The sequence below is a fragment of the Oreochromis niloticus genome, linkage group LG3 (genome assembly GCF_001858045.2).
Source record: "Oreochromis niloticus isolate F11D_XX linkage group LG3, O_niloticus_UMD_NMBU, whole genome shotgun sequence".
NCBI classification, from domain to species: Eukaryota; Metazoa; Chordata; class Actinopteri; order Cichliformes; family Cichlidae; genus Oreochromis; species Oreochromis niloticus.
In genome coordinates, this window is record NC_031967.2 from 13775267 (window position 1) to 13801486 (window position 26220).

At 41.8% G+C, this 26220-nt stretch overlaps 1 protein-coding gene and 1 long non-coding RNA gene across 7 annotated transcripts in view; one reads left to right on the forward strand and one right to left on the reverse strand.

Annotated features, from left to right (window-relative positions):
• Window positions 1-26220, forward strand: part of LOC100691919 (ATP-binding cassette sub-family A member 1) — a 176714-nt gene that overhangs the window by 132749 nt on the left and 17745 nt on the right. For all 5 annotated transcript variants that reach the window (XM_013274475.3, XM_013274476.3, XM_025905493.1 and 2 more), the window contains 9 exons: window positions 1342-1465; window positions 4593-4722; window positions 5123-5243; window positions 14001-14063; window positions 15413-15519; window positions 19060-19201; window positions 20149-20283; window positions 21838-21941; window positions 23953-24045. In XM_013274475.3, the coding sequence (XP_013129929.1) occupies window positions 1342-1465; window positions 4593-4722; window positions 5123-5243; window positions 14001-14063; window positions 15413-15519; window positions 19060-19201; window positions 20149-20283; window positions 21838-21941; window positions 23953-24045 (1019 nt within the window). The remainder of the gene's footprint in view (window positions 1-1341; window positions 1466-4592; window positions 4723-5122; window positions 5244-14000; window positions 14064-15412; window positions 15520-19059; window positions 19202-20148; window positions 20284-21837; window positions 21942-23952; window positions 24046-26220) is intronic.
• LOC109197583 (uncharacterized) overlaps window positions 24052-26220 on the reverse strand; it is a 34379-nt gene continuing 32210 nt past the window's right edge. For both annotated transcript variants that reach the window (XR_002058644.2, XR_003219033.1), the window contains one exon: window positions 24052-25121. This is a non-coding gene — a long non-coding RNA (uncharacterized LOC109197583). The remainder of the gene's footprint in view (window positions 25122-26220) is intronic.

Genomic DNA, 26220 nt, shown 5'->3' on the forward strand with positions numbered 1-26220 from the left:
TTTCCCCCTCGATCACGGTCTCACTTCCCACCTGCTAATATCTGACAGAGTATGTTGTCTTATTTAAAAAGTGTCATGTTTTTCTTGCATTTACACAATAAGCTGACATCCAGTAAAAGTGCAGACTGAAATATCTTTAAATCTGGCTTTTTATTAAGGCTGGCAGACTCATAAGGCCTCACACTCGCATTGTAACTGCCAATTGAAAGCTTAGTCACTGAAACTAATTTCACAGAGCTGTTACACGCATGCATGAATAAATTCTGTGACAATAATGGCCATCATTTGGAAATCTTGCACACAGCTTTAACAAATCGCACTTCTGCCGCCGCCCCACCTAATCTCGCAGGCTCGCCCAAAAAACAGAAATGATGAATTTGTAGTCTCTATCCATGTATGCAAGAGCTTTGAAGACTATGCAGCAATAGACCACTATGCATAATGCATGAAGTCGGTTGTGAAGCCACAAAAACACAGTAATATGTTGCCCTTTTGCTCTGCCTTCTCCTGTTTTACCCCCTCTCCTCCTGTACTTCCTTCCTCGCTTGTGCCAGTTCGTTACAGCCTGGTCCGCTGTGTCTTAATTGAATTAATTGTTGCTTTTGTGCTTTATTAAGCTGTCACTGTTCTAACCACAGGCAGGTCAAATGGGGAGAGAAAGGAACTGTACAATTTTAGAAAGGGAAAAAAAAGTTGTTGTGTGGAAATACACTGTCAAGATAAGACTTTTTATTTCTGCCTATGCCTTGTGAAACACTGAAACAATATGCTTTGGGTTTGTGTTTCTGTCTTTTTGTTGTTGTGGTGGTATGCTTTATCAGAAGAACCAAAAGAAGACAGAGTACCTGTGTTTTTCTTCCTCCCACCTGTGACTCTTTGGTGTCTGGGTGTTTCCTCTACCCTTAGTTATGATTTTAAGGATGAGCATCTGCTTCCCTGAGCATCAACTCATCTGTTTGTGTTTGCACATACTGAGCTCTACTGTACGTGCTCCTCCCCACAGATCGCACAGTACGTTCCCTGACGTCTCCTAAATTCCAGCATCAAGAAGGTAGATGAACCTTGATGCACTGAGTTCCCTCGGCATGCTATTTGGAGCACTGCAACACACCCGCGCTCAGCGTGCAAGCGCAGCGCAGGATGTTTGTTAATTGCCTGCACTTGCATCGGGGAGCTTCACGCTATCTTCCAAAGCTCTCGCTCTGGCTCTGCTATTCAGGCCTAGAATTGTCGACATATTGAGCTCGTAACTGTGCAATTCCCAGGCAGGGTTTAAATGTCCAAAACTTCCTCGTGCCACTAATGTGTATCCTGTGTGTCTGTGTGCATTTTTCTCAACAGAATATCATCCACATCAACAACATAGTGAAGCAGGTGCTGCTGATATTCCCACATTTCTGTCTGGGCAGAGGGCTGATTGACATGGCCAAGAACCAGGCAATGGCCACACTCTACAGCAACTTTGGTGAGACAATGATATCACAGTATGGAATACAGACAGGAGAGGAAATAAACTGTTTCATACATTAGTGTTAGATTTAAAGATGTGAAATGGGTTCATACGTTTTTGGACAGTGACACCACAGTGGTCAATGAAGATGTGATTGAAGCCCAGACTTTCAGGTTTAATTCAAGGGGTTTGGCAAAGGTACTGCATTAACAGTTCGGGAATCACATTTTTATACGGTCCCTGATTTTCAGCGGCTTAAATTTCATTGTCTTGCGAGGTCTTTTCCCTAGAATTCTAATATGAGGTCCAAAGGGACATAGATGCAAATAAGGGAGGCCATCATTAGGCTGACGACCTCCCAAAAATCCAGCAGAAACACCACAAGGCCTGAAAGACCACAGAAGAATGTGGATGATCTTTCCATAGTTAAGAAAATTCCCTTCACAAGATCCAGCTAAGTTGAGACCCCTCTCAACGAGGTAGGTATGGCATCGTCAAAGTCTACAGAGGGTTTACAACAAGGTGCAAACCACTGGTTACAGTCGATTGATTAATTAATTGGGGAGAAAATCCTTTGGACAAATGAAAACAAAATGAATGAGAATAATGGGAAGAGAAAACAATATAAAGAGAAAAGAGCAGATCACGAGCCATAGCATACTGTATCATCTGTTAAATGTGGAGGGAACACATGGGCTGAAGTGCACAGGGCTGTACTCTCTGCTCAGATTCAGCCAAATGCTGCAAAACTGCTTCTCAGTGCAAATGGACCAAAACCAACCCAGGAGTTTCACACAGAACAAATGGGATGTTCTTAAGTAGAAAAGTCATTCACTGGATCCCAACCCAACAGAGCATACTGTTTTAGTTACTGAAGCTAAAAGTGAATGCAGCAAAGAGCTGCAAACCAGCAGCAACTGAAGGCGGCTGCAGTAAAGGCCTAGCAGAGCTTCTCAAGGGAGGACACACAGCATGAGTTTGAGACTTCAGGCTGTCTGTAAAGAATTTTCATTGAAATATAAAAGAAAATCTTTATATTTGAAAAGATGCTAGCTTGTACAATTAATTTTGAGCCTCTGAAAATGGGGGATTATGTCTAAAAATGACAGTTAACATCAATTTTTTTGTAAAACCCACCAAATTAAAGCTGAAAGCCAGCGCTTCAATCACATCTTATTTGATTTAAAATCCACTGTGATGGCGTACGGAGGCAAAATGACAGAAATTGTGTCAAAGTTAGTGCAAAGTACCCTTAGATTACATCCAGTTTGACTCATTTGGCTCTAAATGGATGTCATCTAAGGGTACTTTGCATAGTAAGCTCAATACTTTACAGCATTTCAGCGAGAGAGAAAAAAAGCATCAGTCTCCTCTTTGGGAAACGCTTGGCAGACATTCCTTTTTAACAGGATAAAATCTGAACCAGACTCAGATCAGGGCAGCTGTCTTGCCTCCACATGTTGGGGTGAGAGCAGAGCAGAGTGAGAAAAGATGAGTGTTTGAGAAATAACAGGCAATAAACACTGAGCAGGTTGGTAGGGCCAATAACCGCAGATCAGAAACACGAAGACCGTATCTGCAGAAAGGTGAAGGAGAGGGAGCACAGGAAGGGGGAGAAAAGCCCCAAATACAGAATAAAAACACAAGTTAGTGACATGTACAGGTAATGCATGGGCAGCGAAAGCTAGCTCAGCGTGTAAAGCGGGTTAGCAAAAAAAAGAAGGAAAAAAAGAGAGCGCTGGTATATTTATAAAACCCTTTAAAACATGGTTATCTCACCCCGGTGCCTCAAAGTGGCACCGATTTGACCAGACTCTGTTTCCTCTCACTCAGCAGTCAGCTGCAGCACCTAATTTATCACAGCAGACCGCTTGTATAAATTTCCATCCCGCTCTCCTATACTTTGTGCCTCTTAAAATATTTAGAGCAACTTGCGCCGCAGATTTCTTCCATTTTACTTGCAAACCTCGCCGTTGTCTTTTAGTAAACAACAACAAACACAACTGCACCGCGTGCTGCTCTGAAAACAGCCAGAATAAATGTTCTGTGGATCTTTGCAACGAAACATTTGCATAACCCGTTTTTGCATCACAGTCGCCCACCACACTGCGCTGTTCTCTGTTACACTGGCAAATGACTGGAGCCTTTAATTTATTGGAATACCATAAAATATTGCAAGAAATGTACATGTCATCCAAAAATATAATAACAATAGCCAACAAAAGAGCATTTATATGGCACTTTATCTCATATTCTACCCGTTTCTCCACTGATACGATGCTATTTCGTTCTAAACGTCAGTTCTCCAATATTTGACCAGAAACGCAGCTCCCTAGTGTCCACTACAGCTGCACACTCTGCATGAGTTAAATTTAGACAGGATAGGGGAAAAAAACAGTGCAATGGTGCTTGTGGAGGTGGAGCCGGTATTGAGGAGGTCATCAAGAAGCAAAGAGGCACATGCAAGAGGAAAAAGGGGTCTTATCTGTGGAGAGATGGAGCAGGAAATAGCGGTTTGAGGAATCATTTGCGGCGGCGGTTGGAGAGAAGGAAGAGAAAAGCAATCACAACTTAAAAAGGCTAGTGTGGAAAGGGGCTATTTACCCGAGAATGAGACTGAAAGCTCTTTTCGTTTTTCTTGTCTCCTTTGCACCCCCCGCCCCCGCCCCACCCTTGGCCTTAAGGGCTGTAGAAGCCATGAGGGAGAGGAAAAGGGAAAGAGAGCAGATATGATAATGGTTAGAGTGCTGGGCTGTCAACGGTTTACTTTACTTGCATGTTCATCAGCCAAAAAATACAAATATGGCTTCAACATGAAAAGTACAGGATGTCAGCAATTTCTTCCCATGACATAGGTGACAGCATTTATTTATTTTTTATTATTATTCAAAGGCTAAGTGGCTTTTTAAACTGCCGCCTTTGACCGACTAAATGCGTCTCAACAACACCAGCGTCTGACACATTTGGCTGTCCGTGAACGAAAACACATCTGCTTATTTCCCTTTTGTTTTGACAGCGTGTCCGCTAACTCATCCTCAGGGCCTGCTGTTAAGGGTTGGAAGTTACTGTGACGTGACACGTGGAAATAATCCGTGTAATTACCTGCTTTTCTCCTGTGTGCGTTTGCTAATTTCCTTATCAGGGGAGGACCGTTTCAAGAACCCGCTGAGCTGGGACATGGTGGGAAAGAACCTTTGTGCCATGTCCATCCAGGGAATTGTCATGTTTGCCGTTACAATCCTCATCCAGTATAAATTCTTCTGCAAACCAAGGTGACTATAAGAAACTTTCAAACCAAAAAACAAAAAGAAAAAGCAACTCTTCTTTGTGTTTTGTCAGATAAACAAATTCTCTCCTGTTCGCAGCTGTTAGGATTAGTAATACGCTCTATATTGATTTTATATGAAACATCTGTTGCTCTGCAAATGTGTTTTAGCAAATTCGAACCAATTATGTCTTCCTTTTCTTTTTTTCCCAACTCTTTTTTTGTAGTGTTTTGTACTCTAAAAGCGAGGTTGCCATAGAAACTAATGCCCGTGGCTTCATCTATTTATGAAAATTGCAGAGATTGTTTCATTGAGCTTAAACTTTGACCAAGATAATTTGTCACACGAGTTCATGTTAATTTTAATGAAGGGTATTATGCCAACTGTGTTTGACTCTCTCCGCTAGACTTATTTCAGGGAAGTGGCTGCCTGCGGAGGAAGAGGATATCGATGTTGCCAGGGAACGGAGGCGGGTGTATGAAGGCGAAGCCCAGAGCGACCTTCTGAGAATCTGTGACCTCACTAAGGTATCCAGCTTTGGTGCTTTATACATTTTCAGTGGTTTTATTTCCATTCTGTTCTTGCTCGTACTTGATTTAATTTTGTTCCATCGCCTCTTTGTAAAAAGTGTAATTGTATTTAACCCTCATCTTACCAAATGGGGCCTATATTTTTTTCTTTTTGTAATGTCTGAGGGTTTTTTTAAAATTGTTCCAATATTTTATGACTTTTGTCAGTCAGTTTGTTCCCCGCAAAATTACCCCGCCACAGAGGTTATGTTTTCGGTAGTGTTTGCATGTCATTATTCTGCCTGAAAACATGATAACTCGAAAAGTTTTGAATGAATTCTGATAAAACTTTGTAGGGGTGTAGAGTGGGGTCGTTTTAACAACCCATTGAAATTTGCCTGACATCCACCGATGTCTTCAAGGTCAACTTAACAATATATTGGTTGAAAATGAACAAAAAGCTTTAAAAATTTGAAACTATGAGTCTTACAAGTGTGCTGTGTATTTTCAACCTATAGAAAGTGATGTATAAAGATTCAAACGTCACGTCACCTGTGACCTCTGATCGTTCCTTCAAGGTCAAAAGATTGATTTGAAGGTCACAGTGACAATAATGCTTGATAGAGCTATTAAAAACTGTTTCTTACTGCCATTGTTTGCATTGACAACATACAGGCATATAGGGAATGAGGAAATATCACGCCGCTTTGGACCAGTGACCTCTTTTTCAAAGTCAAATAAGGTCAAACTGTCTTAAAATGTCTTTTATCTTTAAACATGCTTAAATTCTTTTTTTGCCTTTGTTTATAAAGGTAACATTTAGTAAATATCATGTCACATTTGAGATGCAGCTGGATCTACTGTATCTGAGAGAGCTGACCTCTGCCACTGATTCTGTTCATAATATCTATGGACAGAATATCTAGGCGCAGCCTAGAAACTCTAGGTGGAGGGTGAAGAGTTTGGGTATCTTGTCTCTGCTTTTACAGATGATGTGCTTCTTTTGGCTTCATCGAACCGTGATCTCCAGCCTGCACTGAGGCTGTTTGCAGCCAAGAGTGAAGCAGGTGGGATGAGAATTAGCAACTCTAAGTTAAGGGCCGTGGTTCTTAGCTGGAAAAGAGTAGAGTGGCCCCTCTGGGTCAGGAATGAGTTGCCGCCCCAAGTGATGGAGTTTGTCTTGTGCTTTGTTCATGAGTGAGGGGAGAGTGGTATGGGAGATTGGCAGACAGACTGGTGCCGTCTTGGCAGTGATGCTGACGTTGTACTGGCCTGTTTCGGTGAAGAGTGAGCTAACCGTGACAGTGAAGCTGTCAATTTACCAATGAAGCTTCATCCCTACCCTCACCTGTGGCCGTGGGCTCTGGGTAGTGACCGAAAGAATGAGATCGTGGATTCTAGCAGCGGAAACAAGTTTCCTCGGGAGGGCATCTGGGCTCGGCCTTACAGGAGCTCGGTCATTCAGAGCAGAGCCGCTACTCCTCTGCATCAAAAGGAGCCAGTTGAGATGGTTTGGCCATCTGACCAGGATGCCTCCTGGGAACCTCCTAGGTGAGGTGCTACAGGCCTCGGGGCAGACCCAGGACCTGCTGGAGAGATTAGATCTCTGGGGTTGCTAGTTTTGTGTTTCAATTATTTTATATTGGGGTCAAAATGAGCTTGGTTGGTTTTACAATAACTGGGCATACAATGTTTGACACCACAGGAAAAGAACAGTTTTAGGTACTCATGAAGATTGTACTTGGGATAAAGAGGGCAAAGATTTTCATTATAGAAAGCATGTGAATGAACTGAATAATAAACTCTCAGAATAATAATAATGATCTGTTGTTTCCCTATATGTCATTAATTACATAATTAATAATGCTCAAAGAAGAAATTAGGTTTGCTGTTGTTGTTTTTTGCTCGTTTGCTTTTGACAGTAATATATTCTTGGGGTCTCCAACGACCTCAAGAATAAAGGATGAGGGTTAAATATTTATGGAAGCATGCAGTCATAAGTACAACAAAGAGCAACGAAAGCTTCCACCCTCAGGCCATCAGGATAATGGACCTTCATCATGTTACCTCTCACCTTTTCTTGCAACCTGATAAATTCACCCTGCCCTCTGCATGTCCTCGGCCTCTTATTATATGACTTACTCCTATAGATTATGTTAATGTTTACTTTTTTATATATGGAAAATTGTTTAGTCCACCTACAGTACTTTTTGCAACACTTGATACCTATATTTCTGAATCATTATGGATCATTCTACGTAAAGACTTTAGTTCACCTGAATCTGTGGACGTGTGTGTGGGCGGAGTTACTCCCTTCATGTGCTCGAGCAATATTCTTTTCCAGGCCAAATGGAAAAGACAGGTTGGTAGCCTGCAGCTGTGCGCTATCACAAACATCATAAGTGGGCAAGAGAACCAAACAAGATTACACTTTTAGAGGTGGAAAGGGTCTGTGCTCCTATGTAGCTCTGGCCCTCCTTTCCTCGCTGTGTGTGAGACTGAGCATACTGTGGCGGTGCGAGCCTCAACACCACCGAGATTAACGTCTCATCCATTGGCAGATGTTAACTCCCTGCGGGCAGCATGGCAGCAGGAAGTGTCACCACAGCAGCCTGCTTTGCAGCTCCAATGCCGACAGCTGGACGATCTAACAGCCTTTTGCTTCTTACCACCTCTCTTCGCTCCTTTACTCCCTCGGTCTGCTCATTCTCACCATACTTAATCTCTCACTCGTTGCTCACGAAACACAGTTGTGCGCCACACTCCCTAGGGTAATTACTGAACAAAACAGTTGGATGGGTAATGTATTACAAATCATCTTCAAAGGCAAAAAGTTGGGCCGGGTTGTAGGAATGCTAGTTGTTCAGCTAAGAATTGTAGAGCTAACATCTTTAAAGTTCTTAAAATCATTGTTGCAAATGTGCCTTTCAAACAGTACGAAGGTATTCACTCGGTTTGGCTGAAATCGTCTGCTGTCGACAAGCACTTCAGTTATTGCTCATGTGCGCGTTCGCAGTTGACAGCACGTCTACGAGATGAGACACAGTGGCCCATCGCCACACAAACACAGCGGAGCATTGGCAGAAGGCATCAGGATTCTTCCTGCAGTGCCCTCATTGACTCCCTCCACAGCTGTGCCCCATCCATTGGGGGGGGTGTAGATAATAAAATGATCAATGAGCACATGGCTTTGGTGGCCATGTGCCACAGGCTGGGCCCTGTCATAAATCTGAGCATGCCTCTGAAGCGATCGACAGGCCATCAATCATCTGTCAGATACCTGCTCCTCCCCTTCCTTATCCTGCTGCACTAAACAGGAGCGTTTTGCTATGCGCCCCACCTGGTAGCCTCCACTTAGCTGCTGCATTAGCGTCGACACCATAATCGATGGAGACTGTAATGGAAGTGTGTCCGTCTGTGAGCATTTTCCAGGCCCAGTGCTGTCAGTTTAACCTTCCAGTCACTCACTGAGATGACAGGGAAAGTTTCAAGGAACCTCGTGACAGCTGTTTGGATTAAGGAGAATGAGTGATGAGTGGCACCTTGGCATACTACAAGTGTGCTAATGTGGTAATGTGTACTGAGGGCATTTAAGTCGTTCAAATGAGACTCCTTTGGCAAGAGCTCTTGGTTTTACATTTAGAGAGGGCGTACATTTGTTTGCAAAAAACATTTATACATAGATTCAACTGTTCATTAGCCTAAAACCTATTTACCCATTTTTGAGTGATTACCAGACTCGATTTAAGTGATTTTGTGGTTTTTCAGCTTTTTTCCAAAAAGTATATTTTCTGGCAGTTTTCCCTTTCTTAAAAGGCAAACTAGAGCCTACTTGTGACTCCAAGTTGGCATCGTGTTGATAATTTAAATTGTTTAGACTCATACCAGTTAATCAGGCATGGCAGTAACTCAGTGCCTTTAGGTCTGTGTAGGTTCTCAGTCATCCAGGTCATGGTAGTCCAAGGCAGTGTTTCCCAACCTTTTGGAGCCACGGCACATATTTCACATTAGAAAAATCACACGGCACACCACCAATCAAAACAATCAAGCATATTGATCATTTTTCCCCGTGCACCAGGTATAGCAGAATTAGTTTGGTTTGTCCACCTTTTTTGCTTTCTTCTGACCACTACTCATGCTAGGGCCTTCATCTGGGTCGGAATTTTCTCAAGGACCCAGGTCAGATTGACTGCTTTTTCTTTTCTAATATTTATCTATCAAATATTTATTGGTGCATTGTCTCACTCACAACATGACTATTATGTAATTTTTTCTTCGTTTTCTTCTGTTTTACTGGCAGTTGGCAACCCATTTAATTAGAGCAGGTAGTTGTACTGCCCTCTAGTGGAAGAGAATGTCATTATTCAGCCCGTTACTCACACCGATCGCTTAGAGTACTAATCAGGTAGGACCAGATAATCTTCCACAGCACACCTATGTGCTGCGGCACAGTTGTTGGGAAACACTGGTCTAAGGGGCTTGGAAAGGAAGCGACTGGACTTCTTTAAGTTACTTGAAGAATTTCACCTCTCATCCGAGAAGCTTCTTCAGTTTTAAAACCAAATGGTGGAGAGTCCCAGGTATTTAAACCCTAGTGGGAGTTGTCAGTTAGAAGGGTGAATGACGCACTATTGATCATGTGCCTCATCACATGAGACAAGGTGTGAAAAATGGTTGAAGTTGTAAAATGTTGCTTTTTTTTGTTTCTTTCTTTGGGTTTTGTTTGTGGGTCATTATCATCATTATTTCGAGTAAAACCATGGTGAGACCTTACCTCACCCTATCATGTGACTTATTGAGACCACCTGACCCAAGATGTTAGGGGGTTGAGGCGCAGGGAAGGGATCTTTTTAGGCCTCTTTTACTCCTCTTACAAACCAAGCTCCTTAGACTCAGTACCTCTAGGTATGTAGATGTGGTGAAGACAACCAGCTGAAGTTTCAACATGAGCACGACAACGGGCAAGAAAGGCTACAATTCACCAAAATTGGACAATAGGAGATCGGAAAAATGTTGTGTAATGGTGTGGGGGATATTTTATTGGCACACTTTGGGTCTCTTAGTACCAATTAAGCATTGTTTAAATGTCGCAGCCAACCTGAGTGTTCTTGCTGACCATGTCCATCCCTTTACAAGCATGTACCATCTTGTGATGGCTGCTTCCAGCAGGATAAAAACCATTTAACAAAGTTCAAATCATCTCAAACTGGCTTCTTGAACTTAACAATGAGTTCACTGTACGTCATTTCCAGAGGTTGGTACTTGTTCAAGACGTGAAGAGCGGTGAGATCGAAGGGTACACGTTCTTTTAACAGGGCTGTGAAGGTAAAAGGTGACAAAAAATGTGAACCTTGGCACCCTGTGACACTGTGAGTCATGATCTGCAGTACTGTTTAAAAGGGAAAAAGGACTGTAAGTGTACATGGTTTAGCCAGAAATGCAGCATTTGAAACTCAAGACTTGAGATGTTAAAACCTAAATCTGTATTTTAGCCTTTTAGGTGCCGACATCCTATTTTCAAAGCCGTCTCATCTGATTAGATGTCGGTCTGCTTATCATGACAGCTGCAGCGGTACTCGAGCCAGAGGGGAATTATCCTTTAATTGCCTTCCTCCATACATATATCTCTCGCTTTGATGTAGCTTTAGCACCTAAAACTATCACTGAAAGGTAGTATATGTAATCCAGATTGATAAATACAGAGTGCAGCTGCCAGATGGTGCTGAAAAAAATGATGGATCTGTGCTACTCCTGCTTTTATCAGATGCTTTTGATGTGCCAACTGTGTAATAAATGTAATGTCATTGTTTGTCAGACTTAAATGGCAGACTGAAATTCGCATTTACTTGGGATACAAAGTTTTAAAATACCGAGAAATGTAACATTCATACTAACAAAAATCTAGCAACACTTTTTTGTTCCAGTGCAGCTCACCAATACGAGAACATAACCATGCACAACACTCACAGAGAAGTCTTTTTTCAGCTTTTATGAAACCAAAACAGACACTCTTATTTTAACTCAAAAGGGCACAGTGCTGTCCTTGATTTTGAATGCTAAATATCTTTAACTGTCACACTCTCCAGTAAGAACAAAGGCCTTGTCTTGTCTTTCCACAAGAGAGCAAAGCAACACTGTTTCCAAGTCACGCTGAAAGCATACAAAACCCATATGTAGCCTTCAAAGTAGAAGAGCACCAAAAAAATGCTTAATTTTGTTGGATGTTCATGATTTTTGTTTAGAATTTAACAAAACATTTTCATTTGAAGTAGAAGTTTCTATATTTTGCTCTTGTCAGAAAAAAGATGAAAGTAAATCTGTGGGAAGCCACCTTTTTATTGAAAGTGTAACCGCGCAGCCTTGACATGATGCTGACTCACAATCCAATTACAAGAAATGTTATTGTGTTCTGCATTGTTGAAGATATGATTCTGATTGGAACTTGTGTGGTCAACCTAATGGTCTGTCTTGGTTTGGACAGGCATTCATTGTGATGAGATGTTAAATATTAATGATACTGGTTATTTTTTCCTCCCCATACAGTAACAACAATATCTTGAAGCAGGATATCGCCAAAAAAGTCTCCTCTGCCTACTCAATTATAATCAAATATTCTACCTACATTTAAAGCTAAAATATGTTAGTTTAGTGAAGCTAACAGACAAACAAAGTAATTATATGGCAAATATAATAGAACAATGCACATCTAAAACACTATATATTGCCTTTAGGGCTTGGTGGAGACCTCAACATAGCATACATAGCAACATACATAGCATTTAACTAGCCAGAGCTCATATCTAAACCATATGTTAGTTTCAGCAAGTGTGCCACCAAAAAATAATACTGAAGTAAGAGCACAGCCTATCTAAGATGCTCATAACTATCGCTTTACCCATTGTTTTACCTTGATGTCTCATATTTGACATTTTTTCTGTTGCTATCATAAGCTAACGATACCGCTGGCTAGCTTGGTTAGCCATTCAGTGTTATACTAAGTGGGACACTAATTTTGGCTAGCATAAACAGGCTTAGAAATGTACTTACTTGAAAAACTGAAGAACGAGTTCCTTTTTGTCTAGATCCAGCGAACCCTGAAAAACATGGTTCCCACCTGTGGCTGGAAATAAGGCATACTTTCAGGTCTTAATAATTTAAACATTAAAAATGTATCAGTATTAATCAGTTACTTAGCAGTTCTCTATCCACTGTCTCTCGACACTATTAAATATTTCTTAACTACTCATAGAAGCCACATTCTAATATAATATGTTTTCTGCTCTTATTTGTTTGGTTGTTTTTTTGACGGGACCATATTTAGACAAGAAGACAGTTTTCAGCTAATGATACCGCTGGCTAGCTTGGTTAACATTTCAGTGTTTGCTAAAGGGGATGCTAATTTGGCTAGCACAAACAGGCTTAAATGACATGCTCACTTTAGAAACTGAACAACAGGTTCCTTATTGTCTACAACCAGTGAACCTGAAAAAACAGGTCTCCACCTGTAACTCTAACTGGTAACTCGGGTAACCACCCCCAAAGAACAAACATAATTTTAGGTCTTAATAATTAATTTAAACAGTAAAAATATATCAGCGTTCACTACTTTTCAGCGTTTCTCTATCTCTTCACACTCTTAATTATTCCTTACCTTTACTCATAGACCTCAGGTTATAATATAATCATATGTTCTCAAACTGTTTGAAAAAAGAGAAAGAAATCAAATTAAGCAAAATTGTTTTTAGGTACAGAAAGCATCCAAAAAGGGTTTGCTGAAAGCTAATTTGCTGCCTTTATCTAGCAAAAATTAAATTTGTATTTATTTTTAATGTGAATAACTGGTTCAAATATATTTTGTGGTTTGGGAATTTTTTTCAGATTTTGAAAGTTTGAGAAGAACTGCCTTACAGTTTTCACTAACCAGCAAATTATCTGTATTTCTTTTGTGAAGCTGCTATAAAGCTGTATCATTAGCTTGTTTTCATTTTTTGGGAATAAGCCTCAAGTGGCCATTTGAAGAACTGCAGATTTTTACACCTTGACATCACTTTTGTTTTTCAATCGAGGATGTTGTTGTATGAGCTAAATGTAATTTCACAATTAAGATTCACCCCAAGAACTCTTTGATGCAAGTAGCCATTCTCCAAAAATGATGAGGTCGTTTCATCTTCCATTTAATCGACAGTTTGTGTTGAGCGGTCTTATTAAACTGGGTTTAAGACTTCTTTAACAGAAAAGATGGCGTGCTTTTTCACCAAGGTCGTCACACTGTATTTCGAGGCCAGTGAATGTGGCCGAATGCGCTGTCCGTGCATAAAATGCTGGTCATCTAGTGACAGCGTGTTCATGGTTATTGAGGTTGCTAAAGTGGTACTCAAAGTCAAGACAGATTTGCTCATGAATGCTGTCACTGCAGTCACAAATACTCAATTTTATGTCCTCTCCCTCTCTCCTCGGCGCAAGTGTCTAACTTTTTTTTTTTAATAGCTTTTCCCATCTGGCTCACTCTAAATGTTGCAAATTATCCCTTCTTGTTAAAATTTGTTTCCTTCGCGTTCTCTCTCGCGCTCTCTCTCTCTCTTTTCCACCTGCTTCTTCCATCTCACTTCCTCCCTGCTGCTCTGGCCTATCGCTCCATATTTTCTCATGCCATCCTCTCTGCTATCTTTCTCACTGTCTGCTTCCCACCCTCCCATTGCCTCCCGCCTTCTCGCCTTCTTTCTCTCCTTTCCTCTTGCTGGTTGGTTGATTCATTTTATTGTCTGCTCCCTGCAGGTATACCCTCGGAAGAGCACCCCCGCTGTGGACAGGCTATGTGTGGGCGTTCCTGCCGCAGAGGTGAGCCAGATGCTGCTGTATCACACAAGCGCCTTCTCAAGTAGATTGTCTGTTTGCTCTTCTCCATGTTGTGGGGCTTTTTTTTTAACAATCGTACTTTTGATTACTTCGCAAAAATCAGTTTCTGCAGAAAATAAAATATGAATGATATGAGTTGTCTGACAGTACTGACTCACGAGAGCACGAGGGCTTGAATGGGGCGATTGCGCTGACAGTGCGAGTGCATTTCTTGACAGTTTGAGAGTGTTTGGCTCGGAGTTTTCTCAGAGTCAAATCAAAATATCTTCCATGCACTTCTTAAAGAAGACATTAGTAGGAACAGTAATCCTTATCAGGCTTGTTTATGTAGTCATACTACAGCTAAGCATGTCTCTACTAAAGATACAAGCAGGAAAGAAATGGGTGTTGTGTAGCGGCAGCATGTGGACCCAGTGATTGTTGAGTTCTGTGCACTTGGCAGAGGGAAACCAAACAGGCCGACGCCACGGAGGGAACTGGACAACGTATCTGTGTAAAACTCATTATATCATGTGGGATATCACACACACACACTCACTGTCACATGCAGCGCAGCGCTAGAAGCTTGATTTAAACATAATCTCAAATGCTGACAGGCTTTCGTGCTCGGCGGGCTTTCCGCTAGTATCCTATCCTCCCTTCCAATGTTGACTCAAAGCCCAATGTAAATGCCAGTGGAATATTGTGATTCACGGGGCTCTGCTGATCACACACTGCAATTCCATGCATTATTTACATCAAGCTTAGCTCTCTATGCATTCGCAAGCACAGGTCACAAACAAGCAGGGATCAATGAATGACAGAAATCAAATATTTATGTCCAAGCAGAGCACCTAAGGCGGGTCACATGACCGCGGGGCTCTGCGGGGACAACTTCCTGCCACATGCCCTCTAGAGGGAAGTAAAATCAGCAGCATCAGGAAAAAAAACAGAGAGAGAGAGGGTGGTGTTTGTTGTAGCAGTTTACAGAGTGAGGAAGAAATGCTTTTTTTTTTTTTTTTTTTAGTATTTGTTCCTGTGCGCCTGCCGTGTTGATTTACAGTCTTGTTGTTTTGTTTGTGCACAGAATATATCAATTTGTTATTTTGCTAAACATCGAAGCAGTCGAGCATGCAATATAAACTGCAGTCCCAGTTACATGCAGCAGACGAGTATTTGCACAGTCTATAGGTAAACTTCATTAAACGTGTTAATGAGTGGTATTTATTATAAAAACCTGCGTGCTGAAAACTGGAAATGTCATCCCGGGCTGGTTTCCCCTGCCTGTTTTTCAATGATACCGTAAAACACTGTTTTCCCTAACGGACGCCCCTGCTCATTGTCTCTGCCAGTGTTTCGGTTTGCTGGGAATCAACGGAGCTGGAAAAACCACTACATTCAAGATGCTGACAGGAGACATCCCAGTCTCCAGTGGAGAGGCCTTCCTAAATGGATACAGGTGAGGCCCTAACTCCCACTAGTGCACCAAGTACCTCATCATAATTAGCCACCCAGGAAGGCTGCTCAGATGGGGATCGAGCTGTATTTTTTTATAGCTCACATCCTGTTCCACAGCTACGCTCATTCTCTGTAATACCGCTTTCTATTTTTCCATCTCCGGCACTCTCACTGTCTTTGTTTTTCCCAGCTATGTAGTTCCGCTATCTGTTATACATTTGGCTGTTCCTGCCTCTCCTTCGGCTTTGGTTTTCTCTCCTTACTCTGAGATTCTCAGAAATGCTGAAGACTCAGCTCTCGCCTTTTTTCCCCTCCTTACCTCTTGTACAGCTTACACATATTTCATTCCTTTTCATATCCTCACCCTGCACCCTGCTCTGTTTTTTTTTTTGTCTCAGCCTTGCAATATCAGTCATAAGAAATCTTTGTACATGCCAAAAACAAAAAAAATAAAAAATACCCTGACACTCGAGCACTTGAGAGAAAGAAAGTTTGCTCTTCCTTATTTTTAGGAACAAACAACCGTGTTCTGTTGCCTTGGCGCGCATCTCTTGAGGCGCGGTTGAGCCGCGGCCGGTTGCGCGTTGCCGCGGCAGCCGTTCATTCGCACGTCTTGCAATTGACTTTGTGTTCAACGAAAAACAAGCGGCGAACAGAGCAGTGCTTTGCTCAGCAGTGTTTATGTTGATTAATGTAGGTACAAAGGAGATCAGAGAAAAATCCGAGACCTTTAGGGGGAACAAAAACTAAAAAGAAAAGGAAAAACAGATGTGATTACACCCACTCCTCTGTTTTCAGCTCATTACGCTGTCTGTGCATTGGCAAGAACGATTAGTGGAAGAGAAAAGGAAGCTTCTCTTAAATGGAAGTTTATGCTCTCATGGCAGTTGTCCCTCTTGTCTGCATCTGTGGGCTCGCTGAAAATAGCAATGCCTACATTTAGCATGCTTTTACTATTCATGAAAAGCTAGCATGCTAACCGCAGCAGGTGGCTCATTAGCTGCCATTATTTGATAAAGACCAAGAAAGAAGTGGATTACCTCAGTTACCACAGAGACGCTAATGCGCATCATCGCATTTATAAGTACATATTTGGGCTAATTAACCCCTCTTGCTGGAATCATCCAGAGTTGGGAGATCTCATGCTCTATACTAAGCTAACAGCAGTGTATTCTGTACAAACCCAGTGCCAAAATTGATGAGATGCTGCCTAAGATCTAAATAAAAACAGAATACAACGATTTGGAAATCCCATAAGACAAAATTCTATTCAAAATAGAAAACATATCAAATGTTTAAACTGAGAAAATAAAATGTAGAACATTTTGAATTTGAAAAGTCTGGACAGGCCATTTTTGTGACTGCATCACCCTGGTCTTTTAACAGCAGTGCATAAACATGAGGAGACCGGCTGCTGGTCTTTTGGGAGAGGACTTTTGTGCCTTAATTGTCTAAAAGGACAGATTTCTAGCTGCTCAACAGTCCTGAGTCTTCTTTCTTGCATTTTTTTCCATTTCACGATGTGCCAGATGTTTTCAGTTTGTGAAAGCTCAGGACTGCAGACAGGCCAGTTCAGCACGTGGACTCTTCTACTCCAAAGTCATGTTGTTGCAGCATGTGGTTTAAGGTTGTTCTGCTATAATATGCAAGGCCTTACTTGAAAAAGATGCCGTCTGGAGGGGAGCGTACGTTGCTCTAAGACCTGTTTATGAAACACAGCGCTGACTGTGTTTTTCCAGATGTGCAAGCCAGACTGGATGGGCCCTCTCCTCTTTACTCTGGCAAACACAACATCCATGTTTTCCAAAGAGAACAGTTTTCCACTTTGTCTCCAACCGAATCAGTGAGCTTTAGCTGTAATGCCATAGTAGAGCTTTAACCTGCATTTAACCTGTCACTTGCGCACAGAGATTTCTCCAGATTCTTAGGATATTTTAATAGAATTATGTACTGTACATGATGATATAGTCAATGTGTTACAATGTGTTTTACAGCCGCAACGGTTTTAGAGATGTGTTGGTGCCATTAACTTTAAAATAAGCAGATATCTTTCTTAAAATATAACATTTGATATGCTTTCTGCACATTCTCATGCCAACACGTAACATACTGACGCATGTGATAATCGTCGGTATGTTACGTGTTCGGAGGCATGAGAGCCAGATGGAATGAATCTTTAAGTTCTCATCATGAATCGCTTTGGAAAACACTGTGATAGGGTTAAGGTTATGGTTAGGACTGGAGCCTCAGTTCAAAGCGTCGATTATCACCGCGAGTGCATTCTATTAATTTCAATTGAGAACCTGGAGCGCCTCATAACGACGTGGAAAGGTACTTTTCCCGTTACTATGAGACGTGTCGGACCGTGGGAATGGGCCGGGTAATGAGAATGCTCTGGTTCTATTGTAAACAAAATATGGATTAATGAGATTTGTAAACGATTGTATTTAGTTTTTATTTACATTTTACAGTTTTTCCAACTTTATCAGGAATTGTGTTTGTATTTCCAAGGCATTTTCTGGCTTGGGACAATTCCCCTCTTGTGGCCAGATGCTGCACATAAATTCCCAGCCTTATTTGTGATGGAAAATGGTGTTCAAATTTAGTCCCAAATCCATGGTAGACGCTTTGGATAAATCTGACACCGACAGAGCCTAACAGCGATTAGCTCTGAGCAGCTGTTTAGCTCATGGCAAATCAGTTGCTCTTAAAAATGTTTTTGCAAAAAAAGAAACTTGAATTCATACGGTATGATGGTACGTTTTAAGCCTGTTTCATGGATGCTTCTGATTGGAGGTCTGTAAGCTTTAATGTTCATATGAAAGGTTAAGACTGACATGAAAAAACACTGAAGCATTAACAGACTTAAATAGTAGCACTGTAGCGGGTCGTGCTTTAATTATCAAAGGACCATTACTCACTGTTATTGTGAACTTTTATTCAGAGCTAGAACTCAACATATAATTAGATTAATGGAGTTTTCGGTTCACAACACGACGTTGTTGAGCTCTAGCGGACTCCAGGCAGCAGGTAAAAGAGATTTCAAGTGAAAATTTGTTGAATGTTACTAAGAAAATAAGAGAAAAAAAATGCTGTGAAAAACATTTGTTGCTGCTGATGATGGTGAAAGTATTAATATAAGAAAATGTTTTCTGTGTATTTGTGTTTGTATTTGATAAAACAGAGAATGTGTGTTGGGGACATTTACTTAAGACTGCAAATACAGAATGTGAAATGAACCCGTCTGCTGCTTCATAATAGTCTGGAGGAATATCACTGAGGCCTTGACTGGGTCACCTCTGTTCCTCTAATTCTTATAAGTTATTGTGAATATCTGACAACTTTACTTTCTACGCCAGTTTGAATCTTCTCCTCTAAAACCCAGCTAGACGTCTACTTCAGTTATGTTGCTGTTTGCTGTACAGCTTTTGTCTCTTTGTGTTGCATGTCCTCCTTTTTATCTTACAAAGGTTTATAATACAGTCTTCAGATATTTTATTAGAAACATTAAGGTCACCCAGTGTTTGTGTTTCTTCCCCAGCATCCGAACTGAGATGAGGTCCGTTCACCAGAACATGGGCTATTGCCCCCAGTTTGATGCTCTCGATGAGCTGCTGACTGGACGAGAGCATCTGGAATTTTACGCCCGGCTACGAGGGGTACCGGCAAGAGAGGTCGCCATGGTAATCTTCTTAATTGAAGCCATTGTTTCACTCCTGGCTAATGGTGTGCATCACCACATCTGCACCATGGCTGGTACCAAGTATAGACTAGATAGAAAGCTATTGAAACAGCACCGTCATATTTCTTTAGTTTTAGATTATTTTGTTTGTTTGTTTGTTTGTTTGTTTGTTTGCTGCATCGAACAGAGTGCATCTAAAATGCATGTAGGGCAAAGTGAAGTACATGTCAAAGTGATAGATAACCTCTATGAGAGAAGCCATACATAATGAAAAATGGTAGAAGAAAAGGAGCAGCTTGTGGGTTATGGCTCTGCATTATTCACAATGCCCAGTGGTGTGGCCCGCCCTAGGCGGCCTCCCCGCACTCCTCACACTGCCCGCACTCCAGCACTCAGATCAAAAGAGGAAAAGGCTGCTGGTGACCACAGGCCTCAGACCTGGTGCCAGGGCTTTGATGCCTTAGCTTCAGTGCAAAAGGACACAGTTCTGTGCGACTAACAAAGCTCTTAACTTTGCTGCAAAAATTTCCTCACTGCCAATTCTTTTTTTTTTTTTTTTTTTTTTTTGCAATGGCAAGTCTCCATCCAAACAAAGTCCCCGTGCCTTATTTGCATAATCAATAAACAAATGCATCCACGTGCATGAAAGGAATTCATTGGTGGTCCTGCAGCCTTCATTTATTGCAGCATGCACATCCACGGCTCTGGCCACGCTCCTGCTTTCTTGTGTTTGATGAGATGTTGTTGAAAACAGTAAAGTACCTGCACAGACCTGCCATTAAAGTCTCACGGTGACACCAGCTGTCACGCCCTGTCCTTGAAAAACCACACAGCTCACATATAATAGTCAAAATATCATCCATCACGCTATCACGAGTCCGGTGATGGGGCTCAGGTGAACACTCCTCTCAACACCATAATGGCTGCTCTGTTTTCTCTCCTCCATAGGTGGCTGAGTGGGGGGTCCAGAAGTTGGGGCTAGCCAAGTATTCCAACAAGTCAGCAGGAACCTACAGCGGCGGGAACAAGCGCAAACTTTCCACAGCGATAGCCCTGATCGGCTGTCCTCCAGTGATTTTTCTGGTGAGATTCAGCTTTATTGATATTGTGTATGTGGTGTACAGCATAAGCTGTTTTCTCTTTAAATACACACATGCAGCAGCATGAATACGACAGGTTTGAATGTGTAGTTAAAGAAGAAAGAATAAGGTACTGATCAGACTTGCAAACCCCTACTGAAGGATTTTTTAAGTACATTAATTGCGGATGAGCAGGGTGTGCTTCTCAGAGGTCACTCAGTGGTCGTGTTTTAATTCAATTTCACTTTCCGGGAAAAAGCACCGGTCCTTTTGGAAAAATGTGGAGCAGACAGAATTGTGTTTGCACATATTAAGTCCTTCTTCATCAGATCTTAAAACCGAGAGCCAACACATTTTCTCACCCGTGGAAGAATAATGGAGGAGTGACCCAGAATGTGCTGTGCCGCGTGTTTTCAATTAATGTGTATTAGGAAGTCGTGCCGTGGCATTATGAGGGACAAACTTCAGCGGCCTTAAGCACTTGGAGCTTCACACGGGGGCTCGCTTAATTAAAAACCTTTCATCATGATTTTTGCAAAGCTTCCGCAACTCAGTCAGCGTATCACATGGTCCGATGTGATTTCCTGAGGTTTGATGGCAAAATAAAATCGAAAAATCTACACTTTAATGCCTGTTTTCACCCCCTTCCCTCCAAAAAAATGTCTCCAACTATTCAACATTATTCCTGTTTCATTTGCTGCCCGTCAGCTGTAATTAACACATTACTTTGTTTCATTTGCAGCAGTTCATTGGATTACGCTGCTAATAATAATTTTATTTAAGTAATGACTCCATCCATGTTAAATTAAAGATGTAAAGGAGTAATCTTTCCAGACGTTTCTGCCTCAATTTGTAAGCTATCAAGCTGCGCTGTGCTAAACCTTGAGCCAGGCTAGCCTTCATTCCAAGTCAGCGGGGGACCCTGTGTTGTCAGCTCCCCATGTCAATTTCGCCACTGCGCGTGAGCCCAATGAGCCCAGGCGGCCTTGAGGCAGCGCCACATAGAGTTTGCACGGGGACACATTGGGCACGGCGATGGAAATGCCCCGTGGGATTTGTAGGATTCTGCTAGTGAGGATAGAACCAGGCGGAGCCAGCCTGTGGACCGAGTACTGTCGATGTCTAATCAGGCATGGACAGACAAGCCCCGAGGAAAAGGAACCAGCGAGTGACTGAGATGTGTGAGCGTGCGCCGCGCTGCGCTGGTGTGCGCTTCATGTTTATGTTCCCATCATGTGAACATGGGTCTGGTCAGAATTCGCCTTTGTAGTGCAGAGCCTATATAGCTCTCACTTGCGCTGAGCAGATTCAGCGGCCTTCGGCACAGATTGGACCACTGCTCCAAAAATATTCCCTCTCGTGATGTTTTGATGATGATGATCGGAAAGAGCTAGAGCCTAAAAATCCATGTGATTCTTTTTTTTCCCCTTTTCATTTCATCACCTCTCTGAAATCACACACATCCACAGCTTACCTGCTTGCGTGCGCTGCCTGACAGCTCATTCTTAAAAGAAGAAGCCCGGGGTGGAACTGACCGAAAGCTTTTTATTTATTGCAGGATGAGCCGACCACCGGGATGGACCCCAAAGCCCGACGCTTCCTGTGGGACTGCATCCTGAGCGTCATCAGAGAGGGACGCTCAGTCGTTCTCACATCACACAGGTGCAACATCGCTCATCTATCGATTCTTATTCCTTTATTTATTTGATGCATTCACACCAAGATGGAGTCCAAATATTTTGACTCTTCACCAGGGAAAGCACAGCACCCAAACAGCCCACCAATGAAAGCGAGCTATAAATATTGTAATTATAATTGATTGGAGCCACACTTTAGTTGAAAGGTATTGTTTCCTGTGTGGCAGTTAATATCGGCTGCCAGAAACACACTGGCTGCTATAAAGCTTTCATGAAGCGTGAGGGCATATTGACTGACTGCCGCTTTTTTTTTTTTTTCTTTTTTCACCTCTGTGAAAAGAGAAACTGTCAATATCAGTGCTGGAGTCTTTTCATTATCCAAGGCTTCCCGGAGCAAAGTTAAGTTTACTAAGTATTTCTTCTGTAGCGCTGGCCACCAATTTAAGATATGGCGGGGTTTTTTCTTTCTTTTTTTTTAGCAAAGATGAAAAATTAAAAGCCACATTTCTCCGGGAAACCCACAACGTTGATGGCCCGAGTCGATATGGAACATTTAACAATTTGCTGCCTGTTTGTTTGACCATTTACCAAACCCGAGTCGTATGTGAGGCTGGCAGGCAGTGCCTGTGGAATTAATGATTCTTATTACATGTGCTGCTTTCGTGGAGAAATAAAAGGCGTTTGTTGTCCCGGGCACGCCGGCTGAGCTGCATCCAATCGTCCATGTCATGACCAGGTGGTTTTGTTTTGTTAAGTGGCGCGCTCGCCAGGTTTTTACAAAGTCATAATCCTAATTGCGTCATTCCTCAGAAAAGCATCGCAGGTTCTGCCCCGGATACAAATGACTCGTGCTCAGTCGCGACGCCGAGCGAGATAAAAAATTAGAGGGTGAGTACTACAGATGGGCCCTTCGTTTCCCTCTAATTACCGAATTTGCCGTCCGCTTTAGATGCTCGAATTTGAACTGTGACTCAGCATGAGTGGGTGAGTGAAGGTGTGAGTCCACATGGTCTAAAACAAGAGCACTCAGCAAGCGCAGCTCCCCCCCGAAGGGAAGGGGCTGTACTTAAACTTTGATGTTTTATGCTGATATCAGCATTGGTTATATGGAAATCCCCAATAATGACAACTGCATCGTTTTCATGAATCATTTGTGCTGATGTCAGGATTGTTAATGGAAACCTAGTGTAGTATATTAAACTTTTTGTGAAGTCATATAACGTTGTATTAAAAAATAGCATTTTAAAGAGTTCAAACAAAGAAAGTGCTCATGTCCTCCAATCACTGTTATATTGCTTTAAAGTTTAGAGATGATCCAATAGAAACTAAACATTTTAATGAATTCGTGTGACCCTGACCTTTGACCTGTGCCCTTAAATCATTATTTTCTCATCTCCACCCATATGGTTGGAGCAGAGTTGGCTGAAATCTTTTGCTTCTATTAGCTGTAAAAACCTGAGATTTTAAGACGGATTCATGAAGTGAGTAATTTAAAAAAAATCTCTGACATCACTGTGATGTCGTAGGCAAAAATAAAACGGTGTTTTGTACAGCTCTCTCCATGCCCTTTCATATGATATGTTACTCAATATGGTTTCTCTATATTTTTTTTTAACTTGGGTGCTGATAATGAAGGTCAAGGTCAAACGTTTAGCCAAACTAGGTGCTCGTTACCCTGAATGCCTCGTATATTGTTGTGTAATTTAAAGAGGATCCTTAAAAAATCGCGGCTAATATAAAAAGTTTTTATTGATTTTCAACATTGGTGTGATCTTGACCTGAGTTTCACCAAAATTAACCAGCTCGAGCTGTTTTTAGTATCCACCATCACACAAAATTTTAACGTGATATCTTGAAAACTGTGGACGCTAAACTGCTTTGGGGAAGGAAAACTTGAATTCTTTCTATTATAAAAACATTTAACCTTAAATGGAGCAGGTGTCAGAAGTTATAGACATAGACGAAGGCATCTGGATTTTTTTAAGTTATTTATTTGTTTTTGCTACTTCACAAGTCTCCTCTCTTTCTCTCAATAGCATGGAGGAGTGTGAAGCGTTGTGCACACGCATGGCCATCATGGTAAACGGTCGCTTCAAGTGCCTCGGGAGCATCCAGCATCTGAAGAGCAGGTAAGGATGTTTTGGGGGTTTTTGCCACTAAAACAAAGACAGAGAAGAGGAGAAGAAAATAAACCGCAAAAATCTTTGAAGTAACTTGAGTTGAGATGAAAGAAATCCCTGTCTCCCACTGAGGCGCTCTGTTATTTATACTGTGTATATAAATAACACAAAACTGATAATAAAAAGAATATAGGAGTAGATTTAGGTTTTCAAGGAAGAATGAGAAACCTTGCTTATAATACTTGGATTGTTTCATTAAGGAGGAGCTCAGGAGGAGAGCGGCAAAAATGAACAGAGTTTCAGCAGAGAGTGCGTTGCGTTGGCTCTCGTGCAGCGATGCTGCAAATGTTAGGCAGCATGTTCGTGAGGGTGCTGCTATTTAAACAGGGCTGACTGTACTGATGATAACTAGAACTTCAGCATTGTTATCATTAATGTATATAATGTATGATAATCTGAAAAATTAGTGTACGATTGCAGTTTGAATAGTTAAGGCTACAAACTCCGTCACTTTTTGCCAAAAAAGACAAAACGCAATAAACAAAGTCATGGATGATTTGACTGACAGATTATAGACATGACAGAAATACCGTTACTGGGATTTTTTTCATATCCATCATAAATGTGAAATGACTCATTTGTAGTATGTTTTATTTGCTTAGTTTATCGTGTTTCATTTAGCAGTGAAATACTGTGGTAAAAACAAACACATGTTAATACTGTAAACGACCCATAACAGTAGAGTTCCAGTATATGGTGACATCCTTCTCTTCTCATCGCCTTCATTTCAAACCTTGATGTAGTCTTTCTCTTTCAAATTTTCTCCATTTACGTACTCATCAGCCACTTCTTTAGGTACACCCTTTCAACTGCTCGTGCAAATATCCAGTTGGCCAATCACGTGCTCGCAACTTAATGCATTTAGGCATGCAGCCATGGTCAAGACGGGCTGCTGAAGTTGAACCTGAGCATGAGAATGGAGGAGAATGGTGGTTGAAGAGAGTTGTTGGTCCTGAGTGTTTCATAAACTGCTGATCTCATGGGATATTTCCACCCAGCCACCTCTAGGGTTTACAGAGAATGGTCTGAAAAAGAGAACATATTCACTGAGTAGCAGTTCTGCCAGTCGATATCAGACAGCAGACAGCAGGAGAGTTTATACAGACTGCTTTAAGCTGACATCAAGCAAGTAATTACTCAAAGAAACACTTGTTTTAACCACAGTATGCATCTCTCCAAATGTCACCAAAATTGGACAACAGAGGGTTATAGAAACATTTCCTGATCTGATGAGTCTCAATTTCTGCTGCAGTGGATTTGGCATAAAAACATGAAAGCATCATGTTATTGGTGGTGTAATGGTATGTTGTACCATCTTCTGATGGCTGTTTCCAGCATGATAACCGTGCGCAGTGTCACAAAGCTTAGATCATCTCAAAATGGCTCACTGTACTCAAATGGCCTTCACAGTCACCCAGTAGCGCACCTTTGGCATGTCGTGGTGGAAGAGGAGATTCACATCATGGATGTGCAGCACCTGTGTGATGCTGTCATGTCAATATGGACCAAAATCGTGCTGTGAGGAATTAAGGCTAATATACAGGCAAAGGGGGTCCAAAGTGGTACTGACAAGGTATAGGTGTAGAAAACCTGGCTGCTGAGTATACAGCTGTGATTTTCATTATGACCATATTTACCCATAGTAACTGTGAAAGCTCTAACCTCATATATTCAGTAGTAGTTTATTTTCCATATTGACGCAGTCACGTATGCAGGGCTGGCGTTTCCGTTGCAGATCTTTCGCCATTACCTCAAATTCACGTTTGTTTCTCTTCTCACCCATAAATTCTGTTTCCGTCGTCTCTGTCTTTATTCACAGCGTGAGCGGCCATTGATATTCTTCATGGCTTTTAATGGGTTTCTTACATCTCTCCATCATAGATATCCCCTGCTGTTAACTCTTAGCGCTCAGGTCTGCTCTCTGATATTCATCTGACATTTTCCAAGTCCAGCACGTACGCCCCGAGCCCTGCATGTAACAGTGAGGCCAATCCATTACCTTAGCTACAGTGTTGTGACATTATTATTACCACTCCTTTGTGCAAGCTGGTAACTGCAAGAACATTACACACACACACACAAGCACTGCATTCATGACAGGAATATGTCGTGGCAATCTCTGGG